Here is a 23060-nt window from a genome sequence, read left to right on the forward strand (position 1 = left end):
TAAGCCCCTGCCGCCGGCGCGCCCGGCCCCCTCGGCGCGGGTTGCGGCGGGCCGGGGGGGGGACACGGCCCCGCTTCGTACCGCCCCGGCGCCAGCGGGGAGTCACGGGGGGGGCGCTCGGGAGGAGAGTTCCGCGGCAGCAGAGCGCTGGCTTGACCAGTGACAGAATTCCACGCCTCCCGCCTTTTGGGCACAAGGGTAAATGTCTCAGAATGACACAGCTCGAATGAAGCTTTTTGTTTCAGTTGTTCGTGATCGATCCTTAATATTAATAATTATGGCTACCTGACTTGGGAGTGGGCAAACGGCTTAAGGGGCTACTCATACCCACTGATCTTTGCAACCATCTACAAAGCTTTACAGCTGCTGGCTAAGGATGATGTCCAGCTGCTGGTGAGTATAATCAAGAGAACCCATCAGCTACTTAAATTCAACTTAAAAGCATTGTATTTAAATTCAGTGTATTTTTATCATTGTCCAGGCAAAATACGTCTGGAATCTGGCAGTTAGAAATGTATGAGCACAGAGACCCCTCTGAAGTGTTTCGCATGGGTGCGGAACTCGTTCACGGATCTCCCATCAAAGAGACTGTGCCTGTGGAGGATTATTCTTGGCCTCCATCCATCTCCTTGAGTTTCATACTGATGTTGTTTGCCACTACATCATAATTGCTCAGGGGTTTGGTTTTCCAGAGTGTTTCATAATGTGATCAGTACTAAACTCAGTAACAACAGCCCCTTTGACCTCTGTTGGAGATGAATGGCAAAGAATTCTACTTTCAGTTTTTGATCACTTTAGAGTTTCTTTGTTTTGGCAGAAATATTAGTCCTACCAAAGGACCTTACTATTTTTATTAAAAAAACCTTTAAAAGCTATAGAGAATATTCACTAATTCACTTACTGTTTTCAAGTCTGAACAGTCATTCACGAATTCCGTAGTTCTCCCTTCAAACTTGGGATTTAACAGGTTTGCTGCAATTAAAATTTTCTCTCTGCTTACATAGATATGGGTCCCTAGACTTGCACAGGCAGTGCTGGCAGCTTTTGCTGATGTGAAGCTTTACTCGTTAGTGCAACACCTTGAAAATGCAGAAACAGCAAAGTATGTGGTGAGTGTCAGCCTTTAAAACAATTCTATGCACGTTAATAAACACTGTTGCAGTGCAGACAATAGCAAAATGATAGTCACACCTTGAAGAATGATCACCTTTTAAAACTACAGAATTTGTTTTAATGTTTCTCCCTGTGCATTCTGTTGTTCATAATTATTTTCAGTACTTCTGCCAGCTGTGTTCCTGGTTTACATGGTACTCCTGTACCAGAACTCTAACAAACACCATGGAAACTCTTCTTACCGTATTTGCGCTTTCCTACTATCCGATAAAAGGTTCCAAGATGGGGAACAGGTGAGAAACTTTCTACTAACAGTACTGATAATTTTTGGCTTGGGATAACACCTATCTCCTAATACTGTTTAAAATGCTATCTTGTACCTTAAAATAGAAGGCAGTCAAAGCCACCTCATTCACGTAGCAAGAGCTCCAAATCGTGGAAGGAACAGCATTGTGGTATTTCCTCTAAAATTGTTCTGAAGCCGTGATATAGCTGGTATATAAAATTACTATTTTCCAGTTCCGTTGTGCAAAGTATCCCTTTATGGGAAACTTTAATGTAAACTTTACAAGGACTAGACTGTGTGGTAACTTGGGAAAAGATAACAAAAGCTTGTTTGGGTTCAGGCGTAGGTAAATTTGTGGTCACAACTTACTTTACTGGCTGTCTATTTTAAAGCAAATGTGTGCTTTTATTTAGCAACTCCATTGCTAGTAAAGCAATTATATAGTTGGCAACCTTCCAAGCAAAACAGTATCTGCACTGAGAGGATCAAAGTTATCCACAGTATGAAAAACTTTTTGTCAGAGTCGTGACAGTACTTAAATTGTTGAAATGTCACTGACCAAACCTTTTGATAAACTACTGTTTTTCTTATGTTCCCTCATTCTAGTTGCAAATATTTAGCTTTGATAGCACTTGCAATTGTTGTTCGTCCCACCGCTGTTATCCCATGGATACCTTTGGTCTTCAGTCATTTTTTGCAAGAACAGAGGAAAGCAGACCTTATCCTACACAACTGCATTCCAGTTGGGTAAGTTTTCTGAATTGAAACTATACACATATCTTAAGATTGATTTTACTACCGCAAAGGCAGACAAGCCCAAAAAGATGATTTCATGTAAATAAGGAAAAAAAAAAAAAATAGAGTCCTTTTGCAAAAGTGTAAAGAAGGGACGTGCTTCCTTTAAATTAACATATATGCTACAAAAAAGCACTAGGAGAGGTTTCATGAGGAGGAGACATGAACGGCATTCCAGCTTACTCTGGTATTGTACTAAGAATACCGGGTGATGGTAATTGGCCACTGTAGAATGGCCATGAATATGGATAATCTCAATAAAAGATTAGGAATAACTATTCAGGGAGTTTTGACAGCTATTTGGAGAAGAGTAGAATCTGATAGAAAAGTAATTCAGGCGATATCAGTGCAACACACTTTCCATTTTTGCAGATTGGTCACAGTAGGAACCTCTTTAATAATTGACCGTGTGTTTTTTGGTGAGGTAAGTTGCTTTAAACTTGACTTAAAGAAAAAGGTTGATTTTTAGCATTTTAACATGTACAGATGTTTCTGACTTCTGTTAGTTCTGTGACTGCGTCTGGCCTGTGAGCTCTAATGATATCCCAAGCCGTAAACCCTTAAACACTGACTTCTCGGTTATTTTCAATGACAGACTGTTACTTAAAATCCGTATGCTCAGCTCTCAGTAAATCAATAGGTATCAATAAACCCCAAAACTTACACACTTCTGTGATTAACTGTTAAATATAGGAAGTCTGTGACAAGTCTTAGTAGGAAAAAAGTATGAATGAAGATGCTGTATCATTTAAGGCCAGTGATGGCTATGTAATTCAATTTAGCTGTTGGTTTTCACTTTGGATTTGTATTTCACTTTTGCTCCCACTCCCCTCCCCCTTGCAATTTCCCAGTGGGTACTGGTTCAGCTGAACTTCTTGAAATTCAACGTGCTGCAAAATCTGGGAACATTTTACGGATCTCATCCTTGGCATTGGTACTTCACTCAGGGACTACCAGTCATCTTGGGTACCCATCTGCCTTTCTTTATTCACGGCTGTGTGCTGGCACCAAAAAGGTATCGCATCTTTCTGATGACAGTGATTTGGACAGTGTTGGTATACAGGTAATTTCTCCTAAGTGTAACTACTATCTTTCACTGGTCATGTTCTTTTCAAAGCTCATGTCCTTTCTAGACCAAGAAAGCATAGTATTCAGGTTAAGACATAGAAAACTTTAAACTATTCAAATACTTCAAGAAATGCACTCAATTATACAATAGTTTCTAGAATTTTATGTAATACCAATTCTTGTATCATTACTCAACATGTATTTTTAGAATTGATTAGACCCTTAAAGAATAAAACAATTCCGCATGAAATTCAATGGAGAAAAAAAACCCAAACAATCACCTAACAGGTGTTTAAACAACAACAGAACTAGTTAGAAAACTGTTTACTGGATGCCTGTTAATGAAAATATGATTTCATTTGGTTCTTTAATACATCCCCAGTAAGATCAGAGGTTCTTAGGCCTCTAAAACTTACTCCATTCACAAGTCTATGCACAGCTCTTAACATTTATCATAGGACTCTCTGTCTCATTTTAAGTTGAAAAGTAGAAGAGATGGTAAGCTGTTTCTAAAACATCAGAATTAACTGTAGACTAAATGAGACACTTTCAGGCAAGAAAAGGTACAGCAAATTAATAAATGCTAAGTAATAAATGGTATGGGATTACAGTAGTAACAGAATACAGTAAAACAGTAGCAAGGCCACAAAAGCCATCTCTTCTTTCAGTCCAACTCAAAAAAACTGTATATAGCTTCGTTGGTTTTAAGCCTTTTTTGTCTCCCTTAGTCTTGTAAGAACCTGTTTGATTCCCATGACACTAGTCTTGCAGTAATCCCCCAAAAAAGACCCCAAAGTTGGCATGGGAAATTGTGTAAAGTTGTATTAGCAGAGGTAAATGTCACTTTGTTAGATACAAACGTGTACTTGAATCTTAGCTTATCATCCACACTTTCTATGGCATATTATTACAGAAAGGAAACTGAAGTACTACCTAAGTGATATTTAGTAGTCATAGAATCAGACCGCTTAATTGCTATAGTAGCCAGGTACTTTGGTTTAAACTGACCACATAATCTGAATTTGAATGTACTCATTATGTTAATAAAGTGACAATTTGCATTTTTACACTAAGCTGCTTCAATGCCAAAAGCCTTTTAGTACATGCATGTGCTTTTCTTCCAGTTCTCTATGCTCTAAAACGTACTTTGTCAACAGAACTAATGCATTTAACTTTCTCATTTTCTGTTTTATTAACAGCATGCTGAGCCATAAAGAATTCAGGTTCATCTATCCAGTACTACCATTTTGTATGGTTTTTTGTGGTAAGCATTGGTTTCAAATGTCTTGCAACCTTCCCTGTATATAATTTTTACCCCCTGTATATAATTTTTACCTAAAGAGAGACTGTTAATAGTCAATGTAGGTATTTGACCAAACTAACCTAACCTTTTCTTACAGCTATGGAAAAAAAAAAAAAAAAAAAAGGAAGGGCAAATGACTGAAACACAGAGAATTCATAGCATAGGTGTAAAAGTACTTCCTGCAAAAAAAAAAAAAAATTGCCTTAGTGACTACTCACTTTTTAGCAATGCCACTCTTACAGTGAATTTTGTTCCTTGGTTCCTTTGTAGTATTTTTCCACCTGCTTCTCTTAAATGTGCCTGACAAATGCCTTTGAGTATGCAACAAAATAACTGAAGTATACAAAACCTAAAATTATCCTTTTCTGGGTTCAGGTGTGTAAGCAGATGATGCTAGCTTTCTGTCTGCTCTTGACCAACCACCTACTGTGAGGCTACTTCCCACAAAAGTTTTAGAGCAGTCAGTGTGATAGCTTTTTGCTTCCAGCAGACTACAGTGAATTTGTTAAAACAGGAGTAAGTTCCCTAAACTAACATGGTGAACTTAAAAATTAAAGAGAATCTGTCCACAGTTTAAACTGGAAAGCATATTACTTTTGCTAACTTCAGATTTTTCTGATACTTTAAAAGTTTCTGTTAAAGTATTCATTTATCTTTTTCCCTTTTTTTTTTTTTTAAACACAGAAAAGAGCCTAATAAGGAAGTACTTTATATTTTACAAAACTAGGTATTAACTACACTAGTGTGTCTATAGAAAAAGTAAAATCATGATGTAAAGTCTAGTATGCTGAAAAGTTATAAAGGAAAGACTAAAATTTCTGGAACATGAAGCTGTATAGCTTTAGTTTAAATACAAGTTCAAAACAGATGAATCAATGAAAATTGTAATTTTCTTTTACCTGTTTTGCTAGTCTAGAGAAAAGTAGATCTTAACCTCAATAATTTTGCTCTCTGCTGTGATCAGATACATAGCTTTGTTCAACATTCAGTTCAAGAGCAGATTTAAGATAAACCAGATCTACCTCACATGCAGAAAAATTCCTATTGGGCCACTATTTTTTGTTAAGATCCTTCTTAACTGTCATGTCTATAAGGGTATGAGGTCATTTCAATTTATCAAGAGCTAATTGTCATCTGGTTTGGATACTTCCATTAAAAAAAAAAAAAAAACCAAAAGTTACTTCTGATAACTCAGTTGTTACAAAGAGATCTTTAAATTGCTCAAAACATTATAAATGAAAGCATAAAAACCCCACATGAATTTCAAAGTCATTTCCAAGCACACTTAAAGATAAGCTAAGAGCATTTCACAAAAGCAGTAAAAAAGTACATATAATAGAATGTTTGCACTCATGTTTAAACCACAGACTAATTAGTGGACTTGTTTTCATCTGCGATAAAGATCTGCAATTTGTCAGGACAGACCAACTGAAGACTAATTAAACTTACTTGTTACTCACTTCAGAAACAGGCCTTTTTCTTGTGAGTCAGTAAAGGTGGTAACAGAGCTAGGATGCATAAAATATTTTTATCTCCCAATACTGACAAGCACGTGACTTAATAAGGATTTCTAGACTAGTTGCAACATGAAGCTATCTTCTGTGCCAGATTTATCTAAGTTGTGGTTGTGAGAAACAGGTTTATAGAGCTATCTCCAAGCAGGAGAAATGCCTCTTCCTATTATTAGCTCCTTCAGAAAGAGCAGGGATGGGAGATGGCAAAAGATGGAGTAGTATACTTTTCCAAGGATAGTAGCTCAAAAATGACTAACAATAAGGGAATGCTGTAGGTTTCAGCATGTTGGAGGAAAAGAATACCACAGCCATACCACAAGCACAGGTAGTTACCATTTATTCTGGCTCTACTTGGACACGTGTAAATCAGAACACATCAGTAAGTCGCCACATACTCATCCAAACCAGTGAATAGACTATTTTTTCCCCCCACAAGAAATTAAAACCAAGCTCTAAAGAGACAAAGCACTGGCTTTGAAATCATACTTCTGTACTTCAAAGGACGGGTACGGGCTTAACATTTACACTGTTAAATCTAAGAGTTACTAAGGTCAAAGTCTAACCTTTGAATTTCCATTTAAAGAGTAAAGACTTCAAGAACACTTATTAAAATACCTTAAAGCAAGGTATTCTTATCAACTGAGTAATGGTTTTCCGGTAAGTTATGGTACTTTCAAAAATACTGTGTGGAACTGTTAGTATTTGTTTCTCTCCAAAACTTACTCAAATATTTCTTTAGGATATTCTTTGAAACACCTGAAAGCATGGAAGAAATCTGCAGCAAGTTTCCTGCTTTTATCAAACTTAGTGCCAGCCCTGTATACAGGCTTGATTCACCAGCGAGGCTCTCTTGATGTTATGAGTCACATACAGCAACTCTGTAGTAACTCTTACCAGTCACAAGCTTTTGTCTTCTTCATGATGCCGTGCCACTCTACTCCATTTTACAGGTATTAAAATAATTAACAACATACTACATTAAAATCCATACACTTAAGCAGAAATTAAGATATTTTTTTTTTCCTAAGCTTAATAAATTGAGATGCATAGATGTATACAGGAAGAGTTTTGTATTTTCATACAGCTAATACAGAATGAATAGGGGAAATAAGCCCACAGAATAAAATTTAGCATCTAAGCTTTGTTCAGTTTTTGTGAAATAGATATGCAGTAAGTCTTGCAACTTCTGAAAGTAATTCATACTGCCTCATTATGGTAACTTTTGTAGCAAAACTAAAGACTAATTATTACAGTCAAAATCTCTTAATTTTACCTTTACTTCTGCTGCTAGAGAGTAAAGAAATGTAATTAGAACATACGATGACTGAAGTCACCATTCCAAAAAGTCTGCAATAGATCCTGGCAAGTAAACAAAACATTAAAGCAGATATAAACAGTGAAGCTGATATGGAAAAGTACCTTTTTGAGAAACTGATGTTACACAGATGGTATTTTTATTAAGATACATCTGCTTTCTGTGAACTGCTAACAACATAGTCACAGCAGTTTGAAGCTGAGTCCACTTGTTCTATTTTTACTTTGTATGAAGTACAGAAGGGAAGAAAATAGGACTCTGGAAAATAAAAGCAATTAGTCAATCTTGGATTTGACTGGGGTACCTTTAAGTGATGAGTCATTTCAAATCTTAGATGTTGGTCATATTATCCTAAAGCATTTGTTGTGTTTTTCTCTCTAGTCATGTTCACTGTCCTCTAAAAATGAGATTCCTTCAGTGTCCCCCAGACCTAACGGGAAATGAGAGCTATATTGATGAAGCGGATGTGTTTTACTCTAACCCACTTGGCTGGCTTAGTAAGGAGTTCTACAATGATACGTTATTACCCAGTCACTTGATCTTCTTCAATGTGCTAGAACAGGTATGGTAACTGCAAGATGAAACAAACTAGCTTTGAGGTCAAGTTACAAAATAAATTAAGGGAGAGTTATAGTTAAGATTTTTGAAAATTGTTGCCCATAACTTTTTAAAACTTACAGCTTACATGAAAATTGAACCCTCTAGTCCACAATATAGTATAGATCCCATTCCAGTGATATATACTTAACTTTCATGTATGCCCTCTCCTCTGTGCAAATTCTACATGCCGTAAAGTAATGATTTATCGAGTTCTCCTCATGCCGTATTAAAACAAATGTGCGGTCTGTTCCCACAACTATATACTTAAGTAAGTAACAATGACAAGCCAAAATGCCTGCAGTCAGAGTACCTCTTCCCCTCAAATCTTCTATGGAGTCCACGTACTCAAACAGCAGTCTGGTGAATATCCACTCCGGACAGGATTAAACGGGATAGGTACCTCTTTTTTTAGGAGTCTATCCTAAAATAAAGATAAAACTTCCAGGGGAAAGTTGAATTTATGGTTTTCAGAAGACTTTGGAACACTGTTCTGATGCCCCCAACTATGCTTTCTGACTGTGGAAACTAATGTATGTTCATTTACAGGAAATATCATCATTTCTAGCTGTAAAGGGCTATGAGAAAACAGCCACTGTCTTTCACACTCATCTACCTCAAGGACGAGTTGGAAGCCACATCCATGTCTACAGGAAAAAAAAAAACTGAAATAAATCATACCTGAAGATCATTTTCTAGACTTAAGTCCTAATGAGATCAGTTTTGCATAGCAGTACTACGCTTAGAAGATCCTGTACTGCAGACAGGAGAGAGTATTGAGTCTGAAACCGGGTAAGTCAAATGGGGAAGTCTGATTAGGCAGCCGCTGGCTGGCTGCAAACACCTAAACCTCTTCCTGAAGGCAACTTCAGTAGCAGTATGGCAGGGTGGGGGTGTTGACCTACCTTACAACACTAGAAAACATCAGGAAGACCAAAGTTACCTTATTGTTTAAGTAATCATATGAAATTAGACAAGACTGGACCATTTTTATAGAACTGTACAGCTATGCTAGGTTTCTTTTATAAATAAAGACTTTTACCCACAATGTCTCTTTATTTTTCTTCTACAATATGCAGATATGCAAGACATTTCAAGTGCTTAAATCAGCAAGCTGATTAGAATGCAGCACAGCAAATTCTTCACAATTCAACAGGCTCTTGAAACCCCCCCCAAAGACAAGAAGCAAGTATAAGATTACAAAACACCAGCAAATACATTACCATAATGTAGACCTATTTTTTTGAAGGATGAGATGAAGTTAGTATATCAAACATTGGAGTTAATTATTGGTACATTATGCATGACTCAAGCTTGAACTACACTAATGGAATGCAATTAAGCATATTTTTCATACACAAGTCATTGCATGCCTAGTTTCTGCAACAGTACTGCTGCCACCCAAACTACCATCACTTCCAAAGAACAATTAAAGCAACAGTACAGAATATGCAAATTAGAAAGCTTGACTTCTGCCTTTTAACAAAGATGTGTAAAAATCAAATTATTTAGAGAAAAAACTTGCATCTTGCCGCTTTGTTGAAAAACAATTAGTTTCCAGAGATGTGAATTATTAATTCTAATCTTATTTTTACCATAAGTTACTCAATATTTTGGATCAAAAGGTAATTGCCCCAACTCTATTTCAAGATTTGCCATGTGTCTTCCATTAGTGCGACCATGTTTATGCCATTTACCTTCTCTTTTATTACGGTGGTGGTACTTCTGAGCTTGTTTTTCAAGTCTGGAATTTTCAGTTTGTGTGAAAGAAGGCCTTTTAGGTCGACTGCAAGGAGTAAACAAAAGCTTATTACTACTCTCATGAAAGCATCTCTCTAAAAGCATTTCGAAACACAGTTACATTGTCAAGAACAGCTTTTAACATGCTGAGGTTGACTGAAAAGAAAGCAAGATTAAGTAGTCCTTATCTTGCGAGCAAAATGGGGGGGGGGTATTTGTTTAAATCATCAATAAGTTGGTATATTTGAAATAAATTCTTTCTAAAATTAAAAATGCTCTGCAGCTGCTTGCCCAAAGTTCTTTTTAGAATAAAGCCAGGTAACCAGCTGTTCGATTATCCCTACTGTGAGGCTTGAGTGAGGCCTCAATCTATTTTTTAGTTATTCTATTACATTCTGCTCTATAAAAATAGTGAAAACTTTATAGACCCTTAGGAAAGCATGCTTTGTGTAAACATAGGCACTTCAGAGGTTTTCATGTACAGTAACATTTATACAGAGAGAGGGGGCACTGACAAAACACTGTTGCTCACCTATTGCAGTTTTTGATGCAAATACGTGCTGTTACCATATGACTAGCATCCCTAGCCGCCTGCTAGGCTAAGTGGAGGCTATTTTCATCCTCAGTATCATACAAACTTCTGTATAATACTATCAAAATTAATTCGGATTTTTTTTTTTTTTTGGCAAATTGAATTAAAGTACACAAAAAATAGGTATTTAAATTAATTAAAAATTAAAGTTCATTTTAATAATAAATTAGTAAGAAGTACTTGGACTATAAATAAAAACATAAAACTTATGTGTTTGCCAAAACTACACATTAAAAAGGCTACTTGGTAGGTGATAATAGGATTACCATCTTCATGGTTCGACCTTTAATAAGAGAAAGTACTATCTCACATAATATTTAGTAACCCCGAAGTAGTTAAGTATTCAGACTTTCTGCTGCAATAAAAAACGTGAAGTAGTAAACAATAAAAGTCCAAAAGAGAAACCTGACTGAAGAACTTGATCTAAATACTAAATATGCTTTGCACTGAATACCAGCACAGCTAAAAGCTCTGTTATATCTACAAGGACAATTTGTGTATTATAAATTAGCTAATATATCACATTTTTCCTAACTTGATGAGAAGAAACATTAGTACAAGAGACTATATAGCCAATTTTGTAATAGCAAGGGTATTAAAAGCCACAGAAGATATTTATGTAAGTGTTTCAGAAAGAGCAGATTTCACACAATATATTAAGGCTCCTTGCTTAATTTTCTTTCACCAAAGTCTATGCAGTAGAAACAGTCCGCCATATCTAGTGCCACTGGGCCAGCCAGGCAGCATACCACAACCGCTCTGTAGAAGCCCTCAGAATACCAGTAGATACAGCAAAGTAACACGGGAAACAATTCATGCCAAGGACCTTTGTAAGCAAGCCTGAACAAAACGCAGTCAGGGGCAGGATCTGAACTAAAGCCTGCCATTTCAGTAGCTCTGCTCTGGGCACACAGACTAACTCAGTATTATACTAAGCTACAAGAGAGAGTAGCGAAATTCCTGAAAAGCCAGCAAGGAAGGTACCAGCCAGAACAGGACTTTGAGACTGCTGAAATACATCCAAAAAACCTTCTCATTCTGGGAAGGACAACAAGGAAGTCCTAGGTAACGCTTCTTCTGAGCTAGTTATTCATTCCATTAGATAGGCAATCATAGCTGTTCAGTCTAAAGTAATCCTACTTCCAGTTAAGAGTTTTCTGAAGAACTCAGTAGAATATTAGATTGCACTATGTACGATCTGCAGTGCCTCCCAAACTAACATCCCTCCTCCCACAAATTTCTATATAAGGTACTACGGATCCACTTTATATAACAATCTAGCATTTCCATTGAGTCCTTCAGAAAGACAACCTATGAGAACAAGGACACTAGTTGTCTTTACAAAGACTATTTCATTGTGTTAACAAGTTCAGGAAACATGGAAACAAACCTGGGTCCATATTGGGGTAAATTATCATAATGAAAGTAGTATCTGTAGACGTATTTGTCCAAATCCTCAAAAACCTTTTCATTATTATTTTGGTATTCCTTCATATCTTCCAGGTAATCCTTGACATCATTAACAAAATCAGTGAACAGCATCTGGTCATGTATAAATACCCCATTATGAAAAAACTTATTGATGAAACTTTCTAGTTCTCTCCAGTGATGAAAGTTATGTACAACTTGTTGCAAATACTTTTTCATTAGCCGATTAAATTCATCCACCCTGATAGGATCGGATACTCTGTTAAAGAGACTGATGAATTCTTGATGAGCACATTCAAAAATACCAGAGCAGCCCTTTAGGACAAACTGATGTTTTCTATTACACAAAGGATCATTGATACATTTCTGTGAATCTGTATCTTTTTCAAATGTTGTAAACTGATGTTTTCTTCCGTCTTTGAATTCTTTTTGCATGTTAGGTCCCCTGTAATGCGTGTGCTTCAAGTTCTCATAAGAGTTATGTTCTCGGTAAAAAGTTCGAGGTTTCTTGTTTGCCTCATGTCTTTTATCATTTGACTTCTTCTTTTCATCAAAGATGTTTTTTGTGGTATCTTTGAAGTGTCTGAATGTAGACTTTACAGAATCAGAGAATTTTTTCAGGTTTTCTTTCACTGCTTCTTTAGCCTGCTTAATCTTTTCTTTATGGTGTCTTACAAACTCTTTTGTGGAATTTTTCATAGCATCGAAAGTTTCTTTAACTGAACCAAAAAATGACTCCTTTGATTTCTTTTTAGTCTTACTTTGCCCTTTAGCACCTTTCTTCTGTCCCTTTTCATTTATTTCTTGTTTTTCAGTTTGGTCTTTCGCTTCAACATACAGCTTCTCCCATAAGTCAGAGCGCTGTTGCTCAAAGTTTAGCTTTTTTTCTAGTTCTATTAGTCTTCCTCGCAGAGTTTCGATTTCTTGATTTTCTCTTAATGTATCATCATCAGCATTGTCAGGTGTTTGACGAGAACTTAACTGTTCCAGTTCTTTTTTTAGAGCTTCTGTAACATGACGTTCTTTGTCCAGTTCTCTCCTCAACATCTGTGCCTCTGCGAAGAGTGTTTCCTTTTGCCTAAGAAAGTTGTGGTTTCTTTGCTTTTCCTCTTCCAAATGTTCCCTTAGTTTCTGATTTTCCATTACAATAGACTCAGTGCTAGTACCTTTATCTTCCAAGTTTCTAATTTGTTGTCTTAACTTTCTTAATTCTTCCTGAAGTGAGGCCAAAGCCTTTTCTTCCTTCTCTAGAGATTCTCTTAAGTGCTGATTTTCTGCAGCAAGACTTTTTTTTTGAGATTCAAAGGATTTCTTCTCCACCTCAGTAGAGGTCAAACATGTGGCAAGATCTCCCTTAAGTGACTAATACAAACAAAAAGAAAACAAGAAAAAATACTTCAGTTAGGGTTGTTACAATTTCAGCTAGAAAGATGAAAGACCACACTAGCCCAGACAGAGTTTACTGATCATTCCGGATGCAGTGACATATGTTGCAGCAAGATGCAAAAATAGAGCAAGTTTGTTTATCTCGGATATACAAACAAACACTGTCTTGGCAACAAAGACCATGTGAGAGGCTCCCCATTCCAACCACAGGTCATCACCCCTTGCTCATACTGGTTTAACTAGCTGAAGAATAGCAAACTGGGTACATGGATTGATCCATCTTAAAAGGAAATGAAAATGTGTGTATTTGCTGTTGCTTTATTTTCAGCAAACGGGGGTTACAGATTGCAAAACCAAATACATTAGCAGAAGCGAGGGCATTCAACAGTTGGGGCAGAAATTCAGAAACTGATTCTGAACCAAATTTGCTGCTGAAAATACAAGTTCATGTAACTATATCCTGACACAAAAGGATCTCTGCAGTCTCTTGGCATCCTTGACAAACTCTAGAACCAAACAGATTGAATTATGTATAAATGCTGCTATCAGAACATAAAATAAAACCTTTTTTTAAAAAAAAAAGACACGCACACACAGAGCACTCCCTAATCTTCCCTCTGAATAATCAAACAGTAAAATGTAAAGACAGAACAGAACAGTAAAGAACTAAAAGTACAGATTAAGTATTTTAAAAAATTAATAACCATTGACAATTTAGAAAGCAAATTCACAAAACCTGTAGGTTCAACCTGCAATAGGTTTTTACCAGCATGTTCTACTTCAGCTGTCTTCATTAATGACAAGCTGGCATTATGTCATAGGCAAAGAAACAGTTTCTGTGTCATGATAACTGCTAGACTATATACATAAAAATCAGTATGTTTAAACACATTCCAATATCAAATTTATCAAAATACAAAATCGTTGTCAAAAATTCAGGGAAAAGAAAAATTACATTCTCAGAAAGAACTTACTAAAGAAAAAAATGTAATGGATTTGTGTGATAAATTAATTTCACTTTGTGTAGATTGCACACGTAATGACAGAATAACCCAATGACTTCCAGCTAAACTCATACCTACCCCCACTTCACGATGCACGTCTTCTCCTCGCTCTTGTTGGCACTGGTAAAGGTCATCTCTCATATCCTTTAATTCACGTGTCTTTGTTACCAGCTGCTGACGTTTCTGGACCTGTATTGTACCTACAAAGATAAGAAGTTTCTTTTGATAGTCTAACTTACATTAAGTAGTTGGAGGAACAGACAGTTATCTCCATTTTCTCTGTAAAGTCAAAAGCATTCTTACCATGCAATTTCTGCCCAGTACTTACTAGTAACTGTTTAGCTGTAACAAAATAAAAGATTATTAAACCAGATTGTTATATACCGATTCTGTTTCTTCCAATGATAATCAATTTCTCAAACAGACACCCGAATTCGCTATCTTTTATTTGACGATAAGAAATGAAGGAATTTTGGAAAACTATTTAGAAATAAGTTAGATACAAACCAACAAAAAGTTATGCAGGAAAGGATATGTGTCATTTTTTTGTCTTTTTTCAGTAACATGCAAGCCAATCAGGATAAAAGGGAGACCATGCATTACCTGTTTCAACTTTCACTGTTAACTCAAGTTACAAGAATAAGAGGATCTTAACACAGTATTTAAACTTTCATGCAGAAACACAATTATTACACACTGCTCACAAAGCAGCAAGTATTTGCAGGCCCTACCCTGTCATTCTTATTGATGAGTGAAGGCTGAAGAGTAAGCAAATATCCTGTCTTTCAATTGTCAGATAAAGGCTGACACATACTATTTTTCTGAAAAAATTATCTTCACTCCACTACCCACCAATTTTTTCCTGTCAAGTAAAATTTCTTTACTGGTACTTCCCTACCTATACACGTTCTGTAAATCCTAGCACTGATGTGGGTTTTATTTCTTTGCTTTTAAGATTCTCTTGAATTGACTCTACAGCAGATGACAACAGCAAGTTTTAGGTATTTCTTTCAAAACCAATGCAGCATATGCAGAGTTCTATTCCTGTATTTAAAGGGGGGAGGAAGGGAGGTGCATTATTAAACAAGGAATTCTGAATTCTGTAAGTACTATTATACTGAAGAATTTTTTGTGCTCTGAATTTCTATTTAACATATTGCCAAGTATGAACTTAAAAACAGACAATGCTCTATTTAATCAAGTTGAACATCAATAGTTCAATTCAGCTAAGGGAAAGTAATGTTTGTGCAGCAATGATTTTAAGTTTGCAGAGTCCTAATAAACACTTATTGGAAGTACAAATCTTTGCATGAGTGAATTTAAGTATACTGACAGTAAATTTGTTTTTCATATTTATGTTTTATAGATACTTTTGAAAAAGTCCATTCACTCTAAGAATCTGAAGACTGCCTCTGAAAAATCATTATTTAGTGTAAAGCGTTCGCGTTAAAGAGGAACCTGAATTACAGAAAAACAATCAAACTCTGTTTCTCTGCTTATCAAGAATCATAATTTAGAAACAGTAAGCAAAAATGACATTTAGCAATATAGAAAGGGTAGCAAAGACACTGAAAATGCATGTAATGAGGTACCATTCCTCACTAATTGGTTTGTGTTTCCAGCTGGTACACTAACTCACAGTATCCTTCAGATTCTTTAAGTAATCTATCCAAACCCCTAGCATTACAGCAAAATTCCCTTTTGCAGATTCTGGTTAAAGAAAAAAATTAAATATCTACATGTCCACAAGGAGACACTCTTCTGGCAAGGGCTTCCTAACTTTAGCTTTTCCAGTTACCTGTTTTCCTAGAAAGCTTGTCCTCTTTCAGATCTCCTTCCTAGAGCATCATAAAACCAGCTAACTCAGTTTAATACTGATTAGGGTACAGTTATTGATTAAAACCTAATCCTGGTTGCTTTCTACATCTTCAGAAATCTCAAAGGGGTCCTGGAGATCTAGCTAAAGTCAAAACACTATCCTGATACTGACAGCACCCCCTATCCCCCCCAAAGAAAAAGTAATTTCATAAAAAGTAACCCTTTCGGGTCCTCTTACACGACAATTAGCCTAGCATTAAAAGACTGCTGTGGAAAACATTCCAAGCTGAATCGCAAAAATGCAAAGTAGTCCTTCTGGGAGATGGATTTTTCTTCACAAGTTCGTGTTTAAAAAAAACGCAACAAAACACAGGAAGATGGAAAGCAGGGTTTGATTTCCTTTCTACTGGTAGAAAGATTAGTTATCACATAACCAGGAAGAACTTTCACATGAAGAAGCAAACACTAAAGCCACGGTTTCCTTCTTTCTGCTGAGAATGCTGTCAGCACTGTCATCAGTGATGACAATTTTTATTTAGAAGTACAGATTCAATGAATGAACAAGGCAAAGTGAATCCCTTAATAAAGATATGACCCTGAGTACATGTCCAAAATCTATTTCTCATCCTTAGATCTCAAAGTTCTTTAAAAGGATAGCATTTATCACAAACCCCAATTTAAACACAGTAAAGTGATTAACAGAAGTAAACCCTCAAGTAACTATCACAAAGCCCTATCAAAGACTGGCCTAGCCATTGTGCTCCTCTGCTTCTAGCATGCCGATATACACCAACCAGTTTTTACACCAGCTACTACTAGCTGCAGCTGCTAAAAAAAAAAAGTATTTTACATAACTGGATTGGTCATTCCTATAATCCCACATACACTAGTAATTCTTAAGACTCAATTTTTATTTTTTTTAATGCAAGTATACATACATATATGGATGTGTGTGTACACATACACATGCACAATTTAGAAAGGAAATCGGAATGCATCCACATATACATCACTCATGACTCTTACCTTCAGGTTTACCTAAGAACAAAAAAAAAAAAATCAAGGTCGAGTGAAAATTAGTATAAGTCTCAAAATAAATGTGAAAATTTAGACCCCCAATAATTAGTCAAAATCAAATCCAATTAGAATCATATTCCCAGTCTGAAATTGAATTACAAGTCTTCCTAGGAAGACACATTTTCATATAAAACTAAAACTACAACTACTCAGGAAAAATTACTATTTCAATAAATGCCCTATCACTTTTATCATAATGCATGTATCTTAGAAGATCAGGATTGCTCTATGTAGATTTAGATCCGTAATGAGTTCTGTTGTTTTGTTAAATGTAGTAACAACCTGTGTAATGCTTAACTTAAGGTGACACACGGAACGCAGAAAACTTGCTGCTATCCTGGATCCCCTAAACTACTCTGGAATTGCAAAGACAACTACAGCCTGTTCTCCACTGGAGAGAGAGAAAAATATTGATACTATGAACTCAGGTAAAAAACATGCCTTGCTCTTACATTTACCAGATAAGTACATACGGGACAAAAGCCTGAAATAACTGTGAATGCTGTTAGGAATGATAAGCACTACCACAAATAATTTCAAACGAAAAGATGTGAAAAATGAAGGGTACACACTGCATTATGAGAACAACAAGAAATTTCTATCTGGAAGGGCAACTAAAAATTAATTTCTTTTTATTTGCTTTCATCTTAAAGTAGTGTATATTAAATACAATTTCACCGCTGAAGGGCCTCCCTAATATTATCCATACATTAGCAGTTCCTTTTTCTTATTTCTACGTTTAGCTTGTTAGCAGAAAACCAAGGGGGGGGGGGGGGAAATCAGTGTCACAATAAAATAGTATTTGTTGTATAATATTTTGTTCTACGTATTTTGTTTTCTGTAAACTCACCATAGAAATGTCCAAAGCCCATGCTGACTGCGATCACCAAAGCTAGTATTATGCATCTGTTAAGGCTGCTACTGAACTGGCGTTTGTGCTGCTCTTCTCTGGGAGGTTCAGACTCCGGTTCGGCAGGTGACCCACCCTCAGCCTCAGAGCTGGAGATCAGCCTCTTCTTAGCCCGACGTTTTCGTATTGTGGGACTGGACTGATTGCTAGTTTCATCACTACTTGATTCATCATGGCTAGCCTGAGACGAAAAAACTGAAACCCAACATAGAACAGTCTTTAAAACGTATTCATTGTTGCTTTAAAAATTAACTCCAATACCAAAATCCATCATATTTATGCAAAATGTATTTGGCACTTATCCTAGAGAACATTAAGACAAAATAAAAATTCTCAGTGTGATAGTTTATCACAGAATGGTCAGGGTTGGAAGGGACCTTCAGGGATCATCTAGTCCAACACCTCTGCCAGAGCAGGTTCACCTACAGCAGGTTGGACAGCAGCACCTCCAGGTGGGTTTTGAGTATCTCCAGAGGAGGAGACTCCACACCCTCTCTGGGCAGCCTGTGCCAGTGCTCTGCCACCCGCCAAGTAAAGAAGTTTTTTCCTCATATTGAGAACAAATTTCCTGCGTTCCAGTTTGTGCCCGTTGCCCCTTGTCCTGTCACTGGGCACCCCTGAAGAGAGTCTGGCCCAATCCTCTTGACACTTGCCCTTTAGATATTGGTAAGCATTGATGAGATCCCCTCTCAGTCTTCTCTTCTCCAGGCTAACCAGCCCCAGGTCTCTCAGCCTTTCCTCTTAAGAGAGATGCTCCAGGCCCTTGATCATCTTCGTAGCCCTGCACTGGACTCTCTCCAGTAGTTCCTCGTCTTTCTTGAACTGGAGAGCCCAGAACTGGACACAGTACTTCAGATGTGGCCTCACCAGGGCAGAGTAGAGGGGGAGGATGACCTCCCTCGACCTACTGGCCACGCTCTTTTTAATGCGCCCCAGGGTACCATTGGCCCTCTTGGCCACCGGGGCACATTGCTGGCTCATGGTCAACTTGTTGTCCACCAGGACTCCCTCTCTACAGAGCTGCTTTCCAGCAGGTCAGCCCCTAACCCGTACTGGTGCATGGGGCTATTCCTCCCTAGGTGCCCTATTCCACCCTACACTTGCCCTTGTTGAACTTCATTAGGTTCCTCGTTGCCCAACTCTCTAGCCTGTATATGCTGGATGTTACACAAAGAATGCATGATCTCCAAAGTTAAAAATTCATTTTTTAAAAATAAAAGATAGAGGATCAAGAAATCAGCAAAAAAGCATATGGCACTTCCCCATACCTTATTGTTCATTTATTAGAAGGTGTTTCTTTCAGACAATCCTGCCTCTTAAAGCACTTACATGTACTGCCTCCGCAAATTCTTGTGAAGGAGAAAGATTAAGAATTTAGTTTTCCTTCTCTTACCAATATTGAGACTGAACCATTTAATAACAAAAGAGCAACAGAAAGACTTGCTAAAATAAAGCCTCCTGAAAGACAGACATGGTTTTATTACATTCTCTCAAAAAACGTCATTCTGTGATCTACATGCAGCTGCAGACAACATTCCATTTAAGTTCCATTAATGTAGGTATTACAAATACCCAATGCTTTGCATTGCAAATTTATTTACATATGTAATTTTATTTACTTTTAATATCTACCATATGCTAGCTATTAACATCTTTACTCACCTTTCAAAAAAAAAAAAAAGCCATTTTCAATCACTACTGCACAGGAAAAAAAAACAGTCAGGTGCTTCTGTGTTTGTCCCTCCCTAACACTCTGAATCCAAAACGCTTCTATTACCTTACTGATGTTTTGGAAGATCGAATTGGCCAAGATTTGAGATAAGAACAAATTCTAATGATAAAAAAATATCTTTTATAGCATTTTTGCAAAATGGTATTTATGATACCATTTGTACATTCATGTTCCTATGGCCCAAAAGTCATATATTCTAATCAGGAAAACAAGGGACCTGTAATTGCTTGTTGCTATTAGTGGTACAAATGCTTGCTGCGTATACTCTAAATTTATATAATCCAGTATATAAGTAATGATTATTTAATCTCTCTCCTTTGAAAGCATAATTGTCAAGTGTAACGCAAGTATCAAGGGGAAGCAGTAGCAGGGTGGAAAAAAAAAAAATTCAAATCAATGTTCATGTCCCTAATTCACACGCCTGAAATAGATTCAATGTGATGAATGAAGCCTCCAGCACATGACAAAGTGCTCCTGCTTGGATAGTTCTAAATTTGATGCCCATAATTACACAATGCTAATGCCCCTTCTAGAAATATGGTTGTTCATTCTCATATCAGAGATCATCACTCAAATGTAAAAATATAAATAGAGTCACTGTCCTTGAACATTTCACAACTGAAAATCATTTGTTTGAGCAGAGTCATGCACACATCACTGAACAGACAAGAATGCCAAGCAGTGCTAGCCATTATCTATTAAAAGCATTACCAGTTAAAATTCTTCACAGGAAATAAATTCCAGCTTCATAGAAGTAATTGCATCAACACCAGAAAAGGTTACCAATTAGTATCTGGAATATATGCCTAATTTCTTACTCCACAGACAAGCAACAGGTCAGATAATGAAAGATAACTTTCCATCTTACTAAAAGAAAAAATCCATTTTAGCCAATTAGTCAAACCAGACTGACCAAGCAGACATTGCAATAAAGACAACTCACTTAAACAGCTACTTGCCATGCAGATTCTTAAATGAATTTATATAGCTTGGCAGAAAAGGACGCTATTTTAGACTCAGTCATTTAAGCAGATGCATACTTCTCCAATCCTGGACAATAAAGACAAGCATTCAGAAATTAGTCAGGAGAGCGCTATTTTTACTAGAATGCAGAGGTCAGACATCATGAAGGATTATACAGGACATACTTATTATTGCTTATTTGGTTTTTCAGGGTTTTTTCAACAACCAAATAAGCTTACATATATGGAATACAAGAGAAGCGGTTAAGGAACAAGCTGCTTCTAGCCAAATCAGAAATTCTTCAATATACTCTGCACAGCAAAGTATAGGAAAGAAAACAAGAAATAGACAATCAGAAAGTAAGAAAAAGCTCTAAGACACGTCGAGCCATTCATAAGCACTTAGTGGCAAGCTGTCAACAGCATTACACTTTCGGACAAGAATGACATTGCCTTACAGCTGCTCTAAGAATTCAGTACAAAGCTGTACCCTAAAATTCACAGGATGAACAGGGGTATAAATGAAACAGTGTGACCACAGTAGCAGTCCAAAATTCTAGCTTCTGCTATGATTTTGAAGTGTCAGATCTATACTAGAAACTAGATGAAGTAACAATGTCAGTTAAGAAGAGGATTTTCTTTGACGCTTCTGTACAGGCATGTCTCAAGCCTAGATGCAGTTTGTTTCAGTATACGAGCGCTTCTGCTAGTTAACTTCATTCACAAAGGAATATTAAAGCATTTCTGTTTGTACAGTGAAGACAGCCTAAACAGGAATTTGTTTGCAAGTAAAAGTGGCAGAAAATCCTTGTAGAACGTTTTAGTATCCATACTAGGAAAATCTGAAGCTCATCCTTTTCCAACACAGTAGACAACTCAACAAGAAGTGGATGGCAAAGATTTCCATTGCCAAAAGGTGGCATGAAAATTTTGACTAAAACTTTGGCATTTAAAATAAATGCAAAAGTATTCCAGACACTTTCTATAACACTTGGTCAATCAAATGCACAGCACTAAGACCAAGCTGAAATCAGCTTAAGTTCGAAGGAAGAAATTATTTTTGCCAGTCACACATAGATTTGGAATCCAACAAGAACCATTCATTTAAATGGTCAAGCATACATCTTAAAATGTATTACAAAGCTTACTGATGCCCATTCCAAATTTACATGTAAGTTTAACATTTTTCAAAAAAGCAAATAAAATACTGACAGCTTAGCCAAATTCTTCAGTGAGGAGTGGCTTTCAGCATCTATTTGGAATATCAGTACTATAAGATCAATTCAGATTGCTACTGATAATTTTAAGAACACTCCATGCAAGCCATAAGCAATCAGCTTTACACAAGCTGATCAAATTTAATCACACCACCTTGGAAAGGAAGACTGCGAGACACATGCTCTTTCACCTCATTTCCCCATCCCCTTACACAATCAGGAATCTTCCTCAGCTTCTCCAGCCAACTGACTTTTGTGTACAAACACATGGGGAGGAAAAAAAAAAACAATTTTAGAACTCAGACCTAAAAGAAAAAAGAAAGTCAACTAAATTTTGAATTAAGTCACGTCATCCAGAAGACTTAAAGACAGCGACAGCTTTGTTATGAATCATCACTGGCCATAATCAGATGCTAAGCTGTCATTTTCTGATTCCAATGGATGCTATACAGATCCATGAACCTTCACCAACGCTGTATTCTACTTCTAAGATAAAACAGTATTTTAAGGAAAATCCTGCTCTTGTAATAAACTTACTTTGAAAGTCAAAAGTCAGGAGCACAAAAGTGCTATAGAGAATGAAGAGAACAGAAAAGATTACAAATAAGCAGCCAAACAGAATTAAAAGGAAGACTAGAGAACTAAAGAGTAACACAACAGTAAAATGCCAAAAAAATTCCCTAGAAAAAAACTACAATTATTCTATCAACTAGAAGTAATTTTAATTCTCAAAAGTATGCCAGTAATTTACTTTCTATTTAAAATAGGTAACACCTAATAAGAGAAAATGCTTTCAAATAAAAAGATTGTAGATGTACATTTAGACAAATTTTTAGAGTTTGGGCAACTAAACTTGTCCTAGAGACTACAAATGCTTGGACATGTACTCAAGACCATTTTTTTTCCTCTCTGCACACAGAGAAGGTTCCCTACACAAAGATTTTTATTCTTCTCCCTGACCTCCGGTGACATTTTTGCACACAGTTGCTTAGTAATTTGTTGCTCTTACCAGTTTCCAGGTGGGAGAAAGCATATTGACTGCTAGAGGAGGAACCCATGTTAAAATCCTCAGAACTTTGAGCTTCTTCACCATCAGCTGGAGCTTCCTCCTGACTTTGAGTTTCTTCTGGTTTTGGAGCTTCAAGTGTAACGATGTCAGAATCATCACTAATAGTTCCAATGCAGGACCCATCATCAGGGATT

At 36.7% G+C, this 23060-nt stretch overlaps 2 protein-coding genes across 2 annotated transcripts in view; one reads left to right on the forward strand and one right to left on the reverse strand.

Annotated features, from left to right (window-relative positions):
• Positions 1-273: 273 nt before the first annotated feature.
• PIGB (phosphatidylinositol glycan anchor biosynthesis, class B) lies at positions 274-8808 on the forward strand (the record flags this gene model as incomplete). The annotated part of the gene is made up of 10 exons (XM_009885727.1): positions 274-393; positions 1005-1109; positions 1276-1406; positions 2006-2146; positions 2567-2618; positions 3046-3257; positions 4462-4526; positions 6819-7029; positions 7776-7956; positions 8541-8808. Coding segments are annotated over 10 exons (1338 nt in total), but the record flags the coding sequence as incomplete, so codon positions are not given.
• A 178-nt stretch (positions 8809-8986) lies between these two features.
• CCPG1 (cell cycle progression 1) overlaps positions 8987-23060 on the reverse strand; it is a 20220-nt gene continuing 6146 nt past the window's right edge. The window contains exons 5-9 of the mRNA XM_009885768.1: positions 22867-23059; positions 17887-18141; positions 14226-14341; positions 11714-13113; positions 8987-9777 (exon numbers count right to left, since the gene is read on the reverse strand). Of these exons, the coding sequence (XP_009884070.1) occupies positions 9597-9777; positions 11714-13113; positions 14226-14341; positions 17887-18141; positions 22867-23059 (2145 nt within the window). The 3' untranslated portion in view covers positions 8987-9596. The remainder of the gene's footprint in view (positions 9778-11713; positions 13114-14225; positions 14342-17886; positions 18142-22866; position 23060) is intronic.

Source organism: Charadrius vociferus, unplaced genomic scaffold (genome assembly GCF_000708025.1).
Source record: "Charadrius vociferus isolate BGI_N301 unplaced genomic scaffold, ASM70802v2 scaffold325, whole genome shotgun sequence".
In the NCBI taxonomy this organism is placed as follows: domain Eukaryota; kingdom Metazoa; phylum Chordata; class Aves; order Charadriiformes; family Charadriidae; genus Charadrius; species Charadrius vociferus.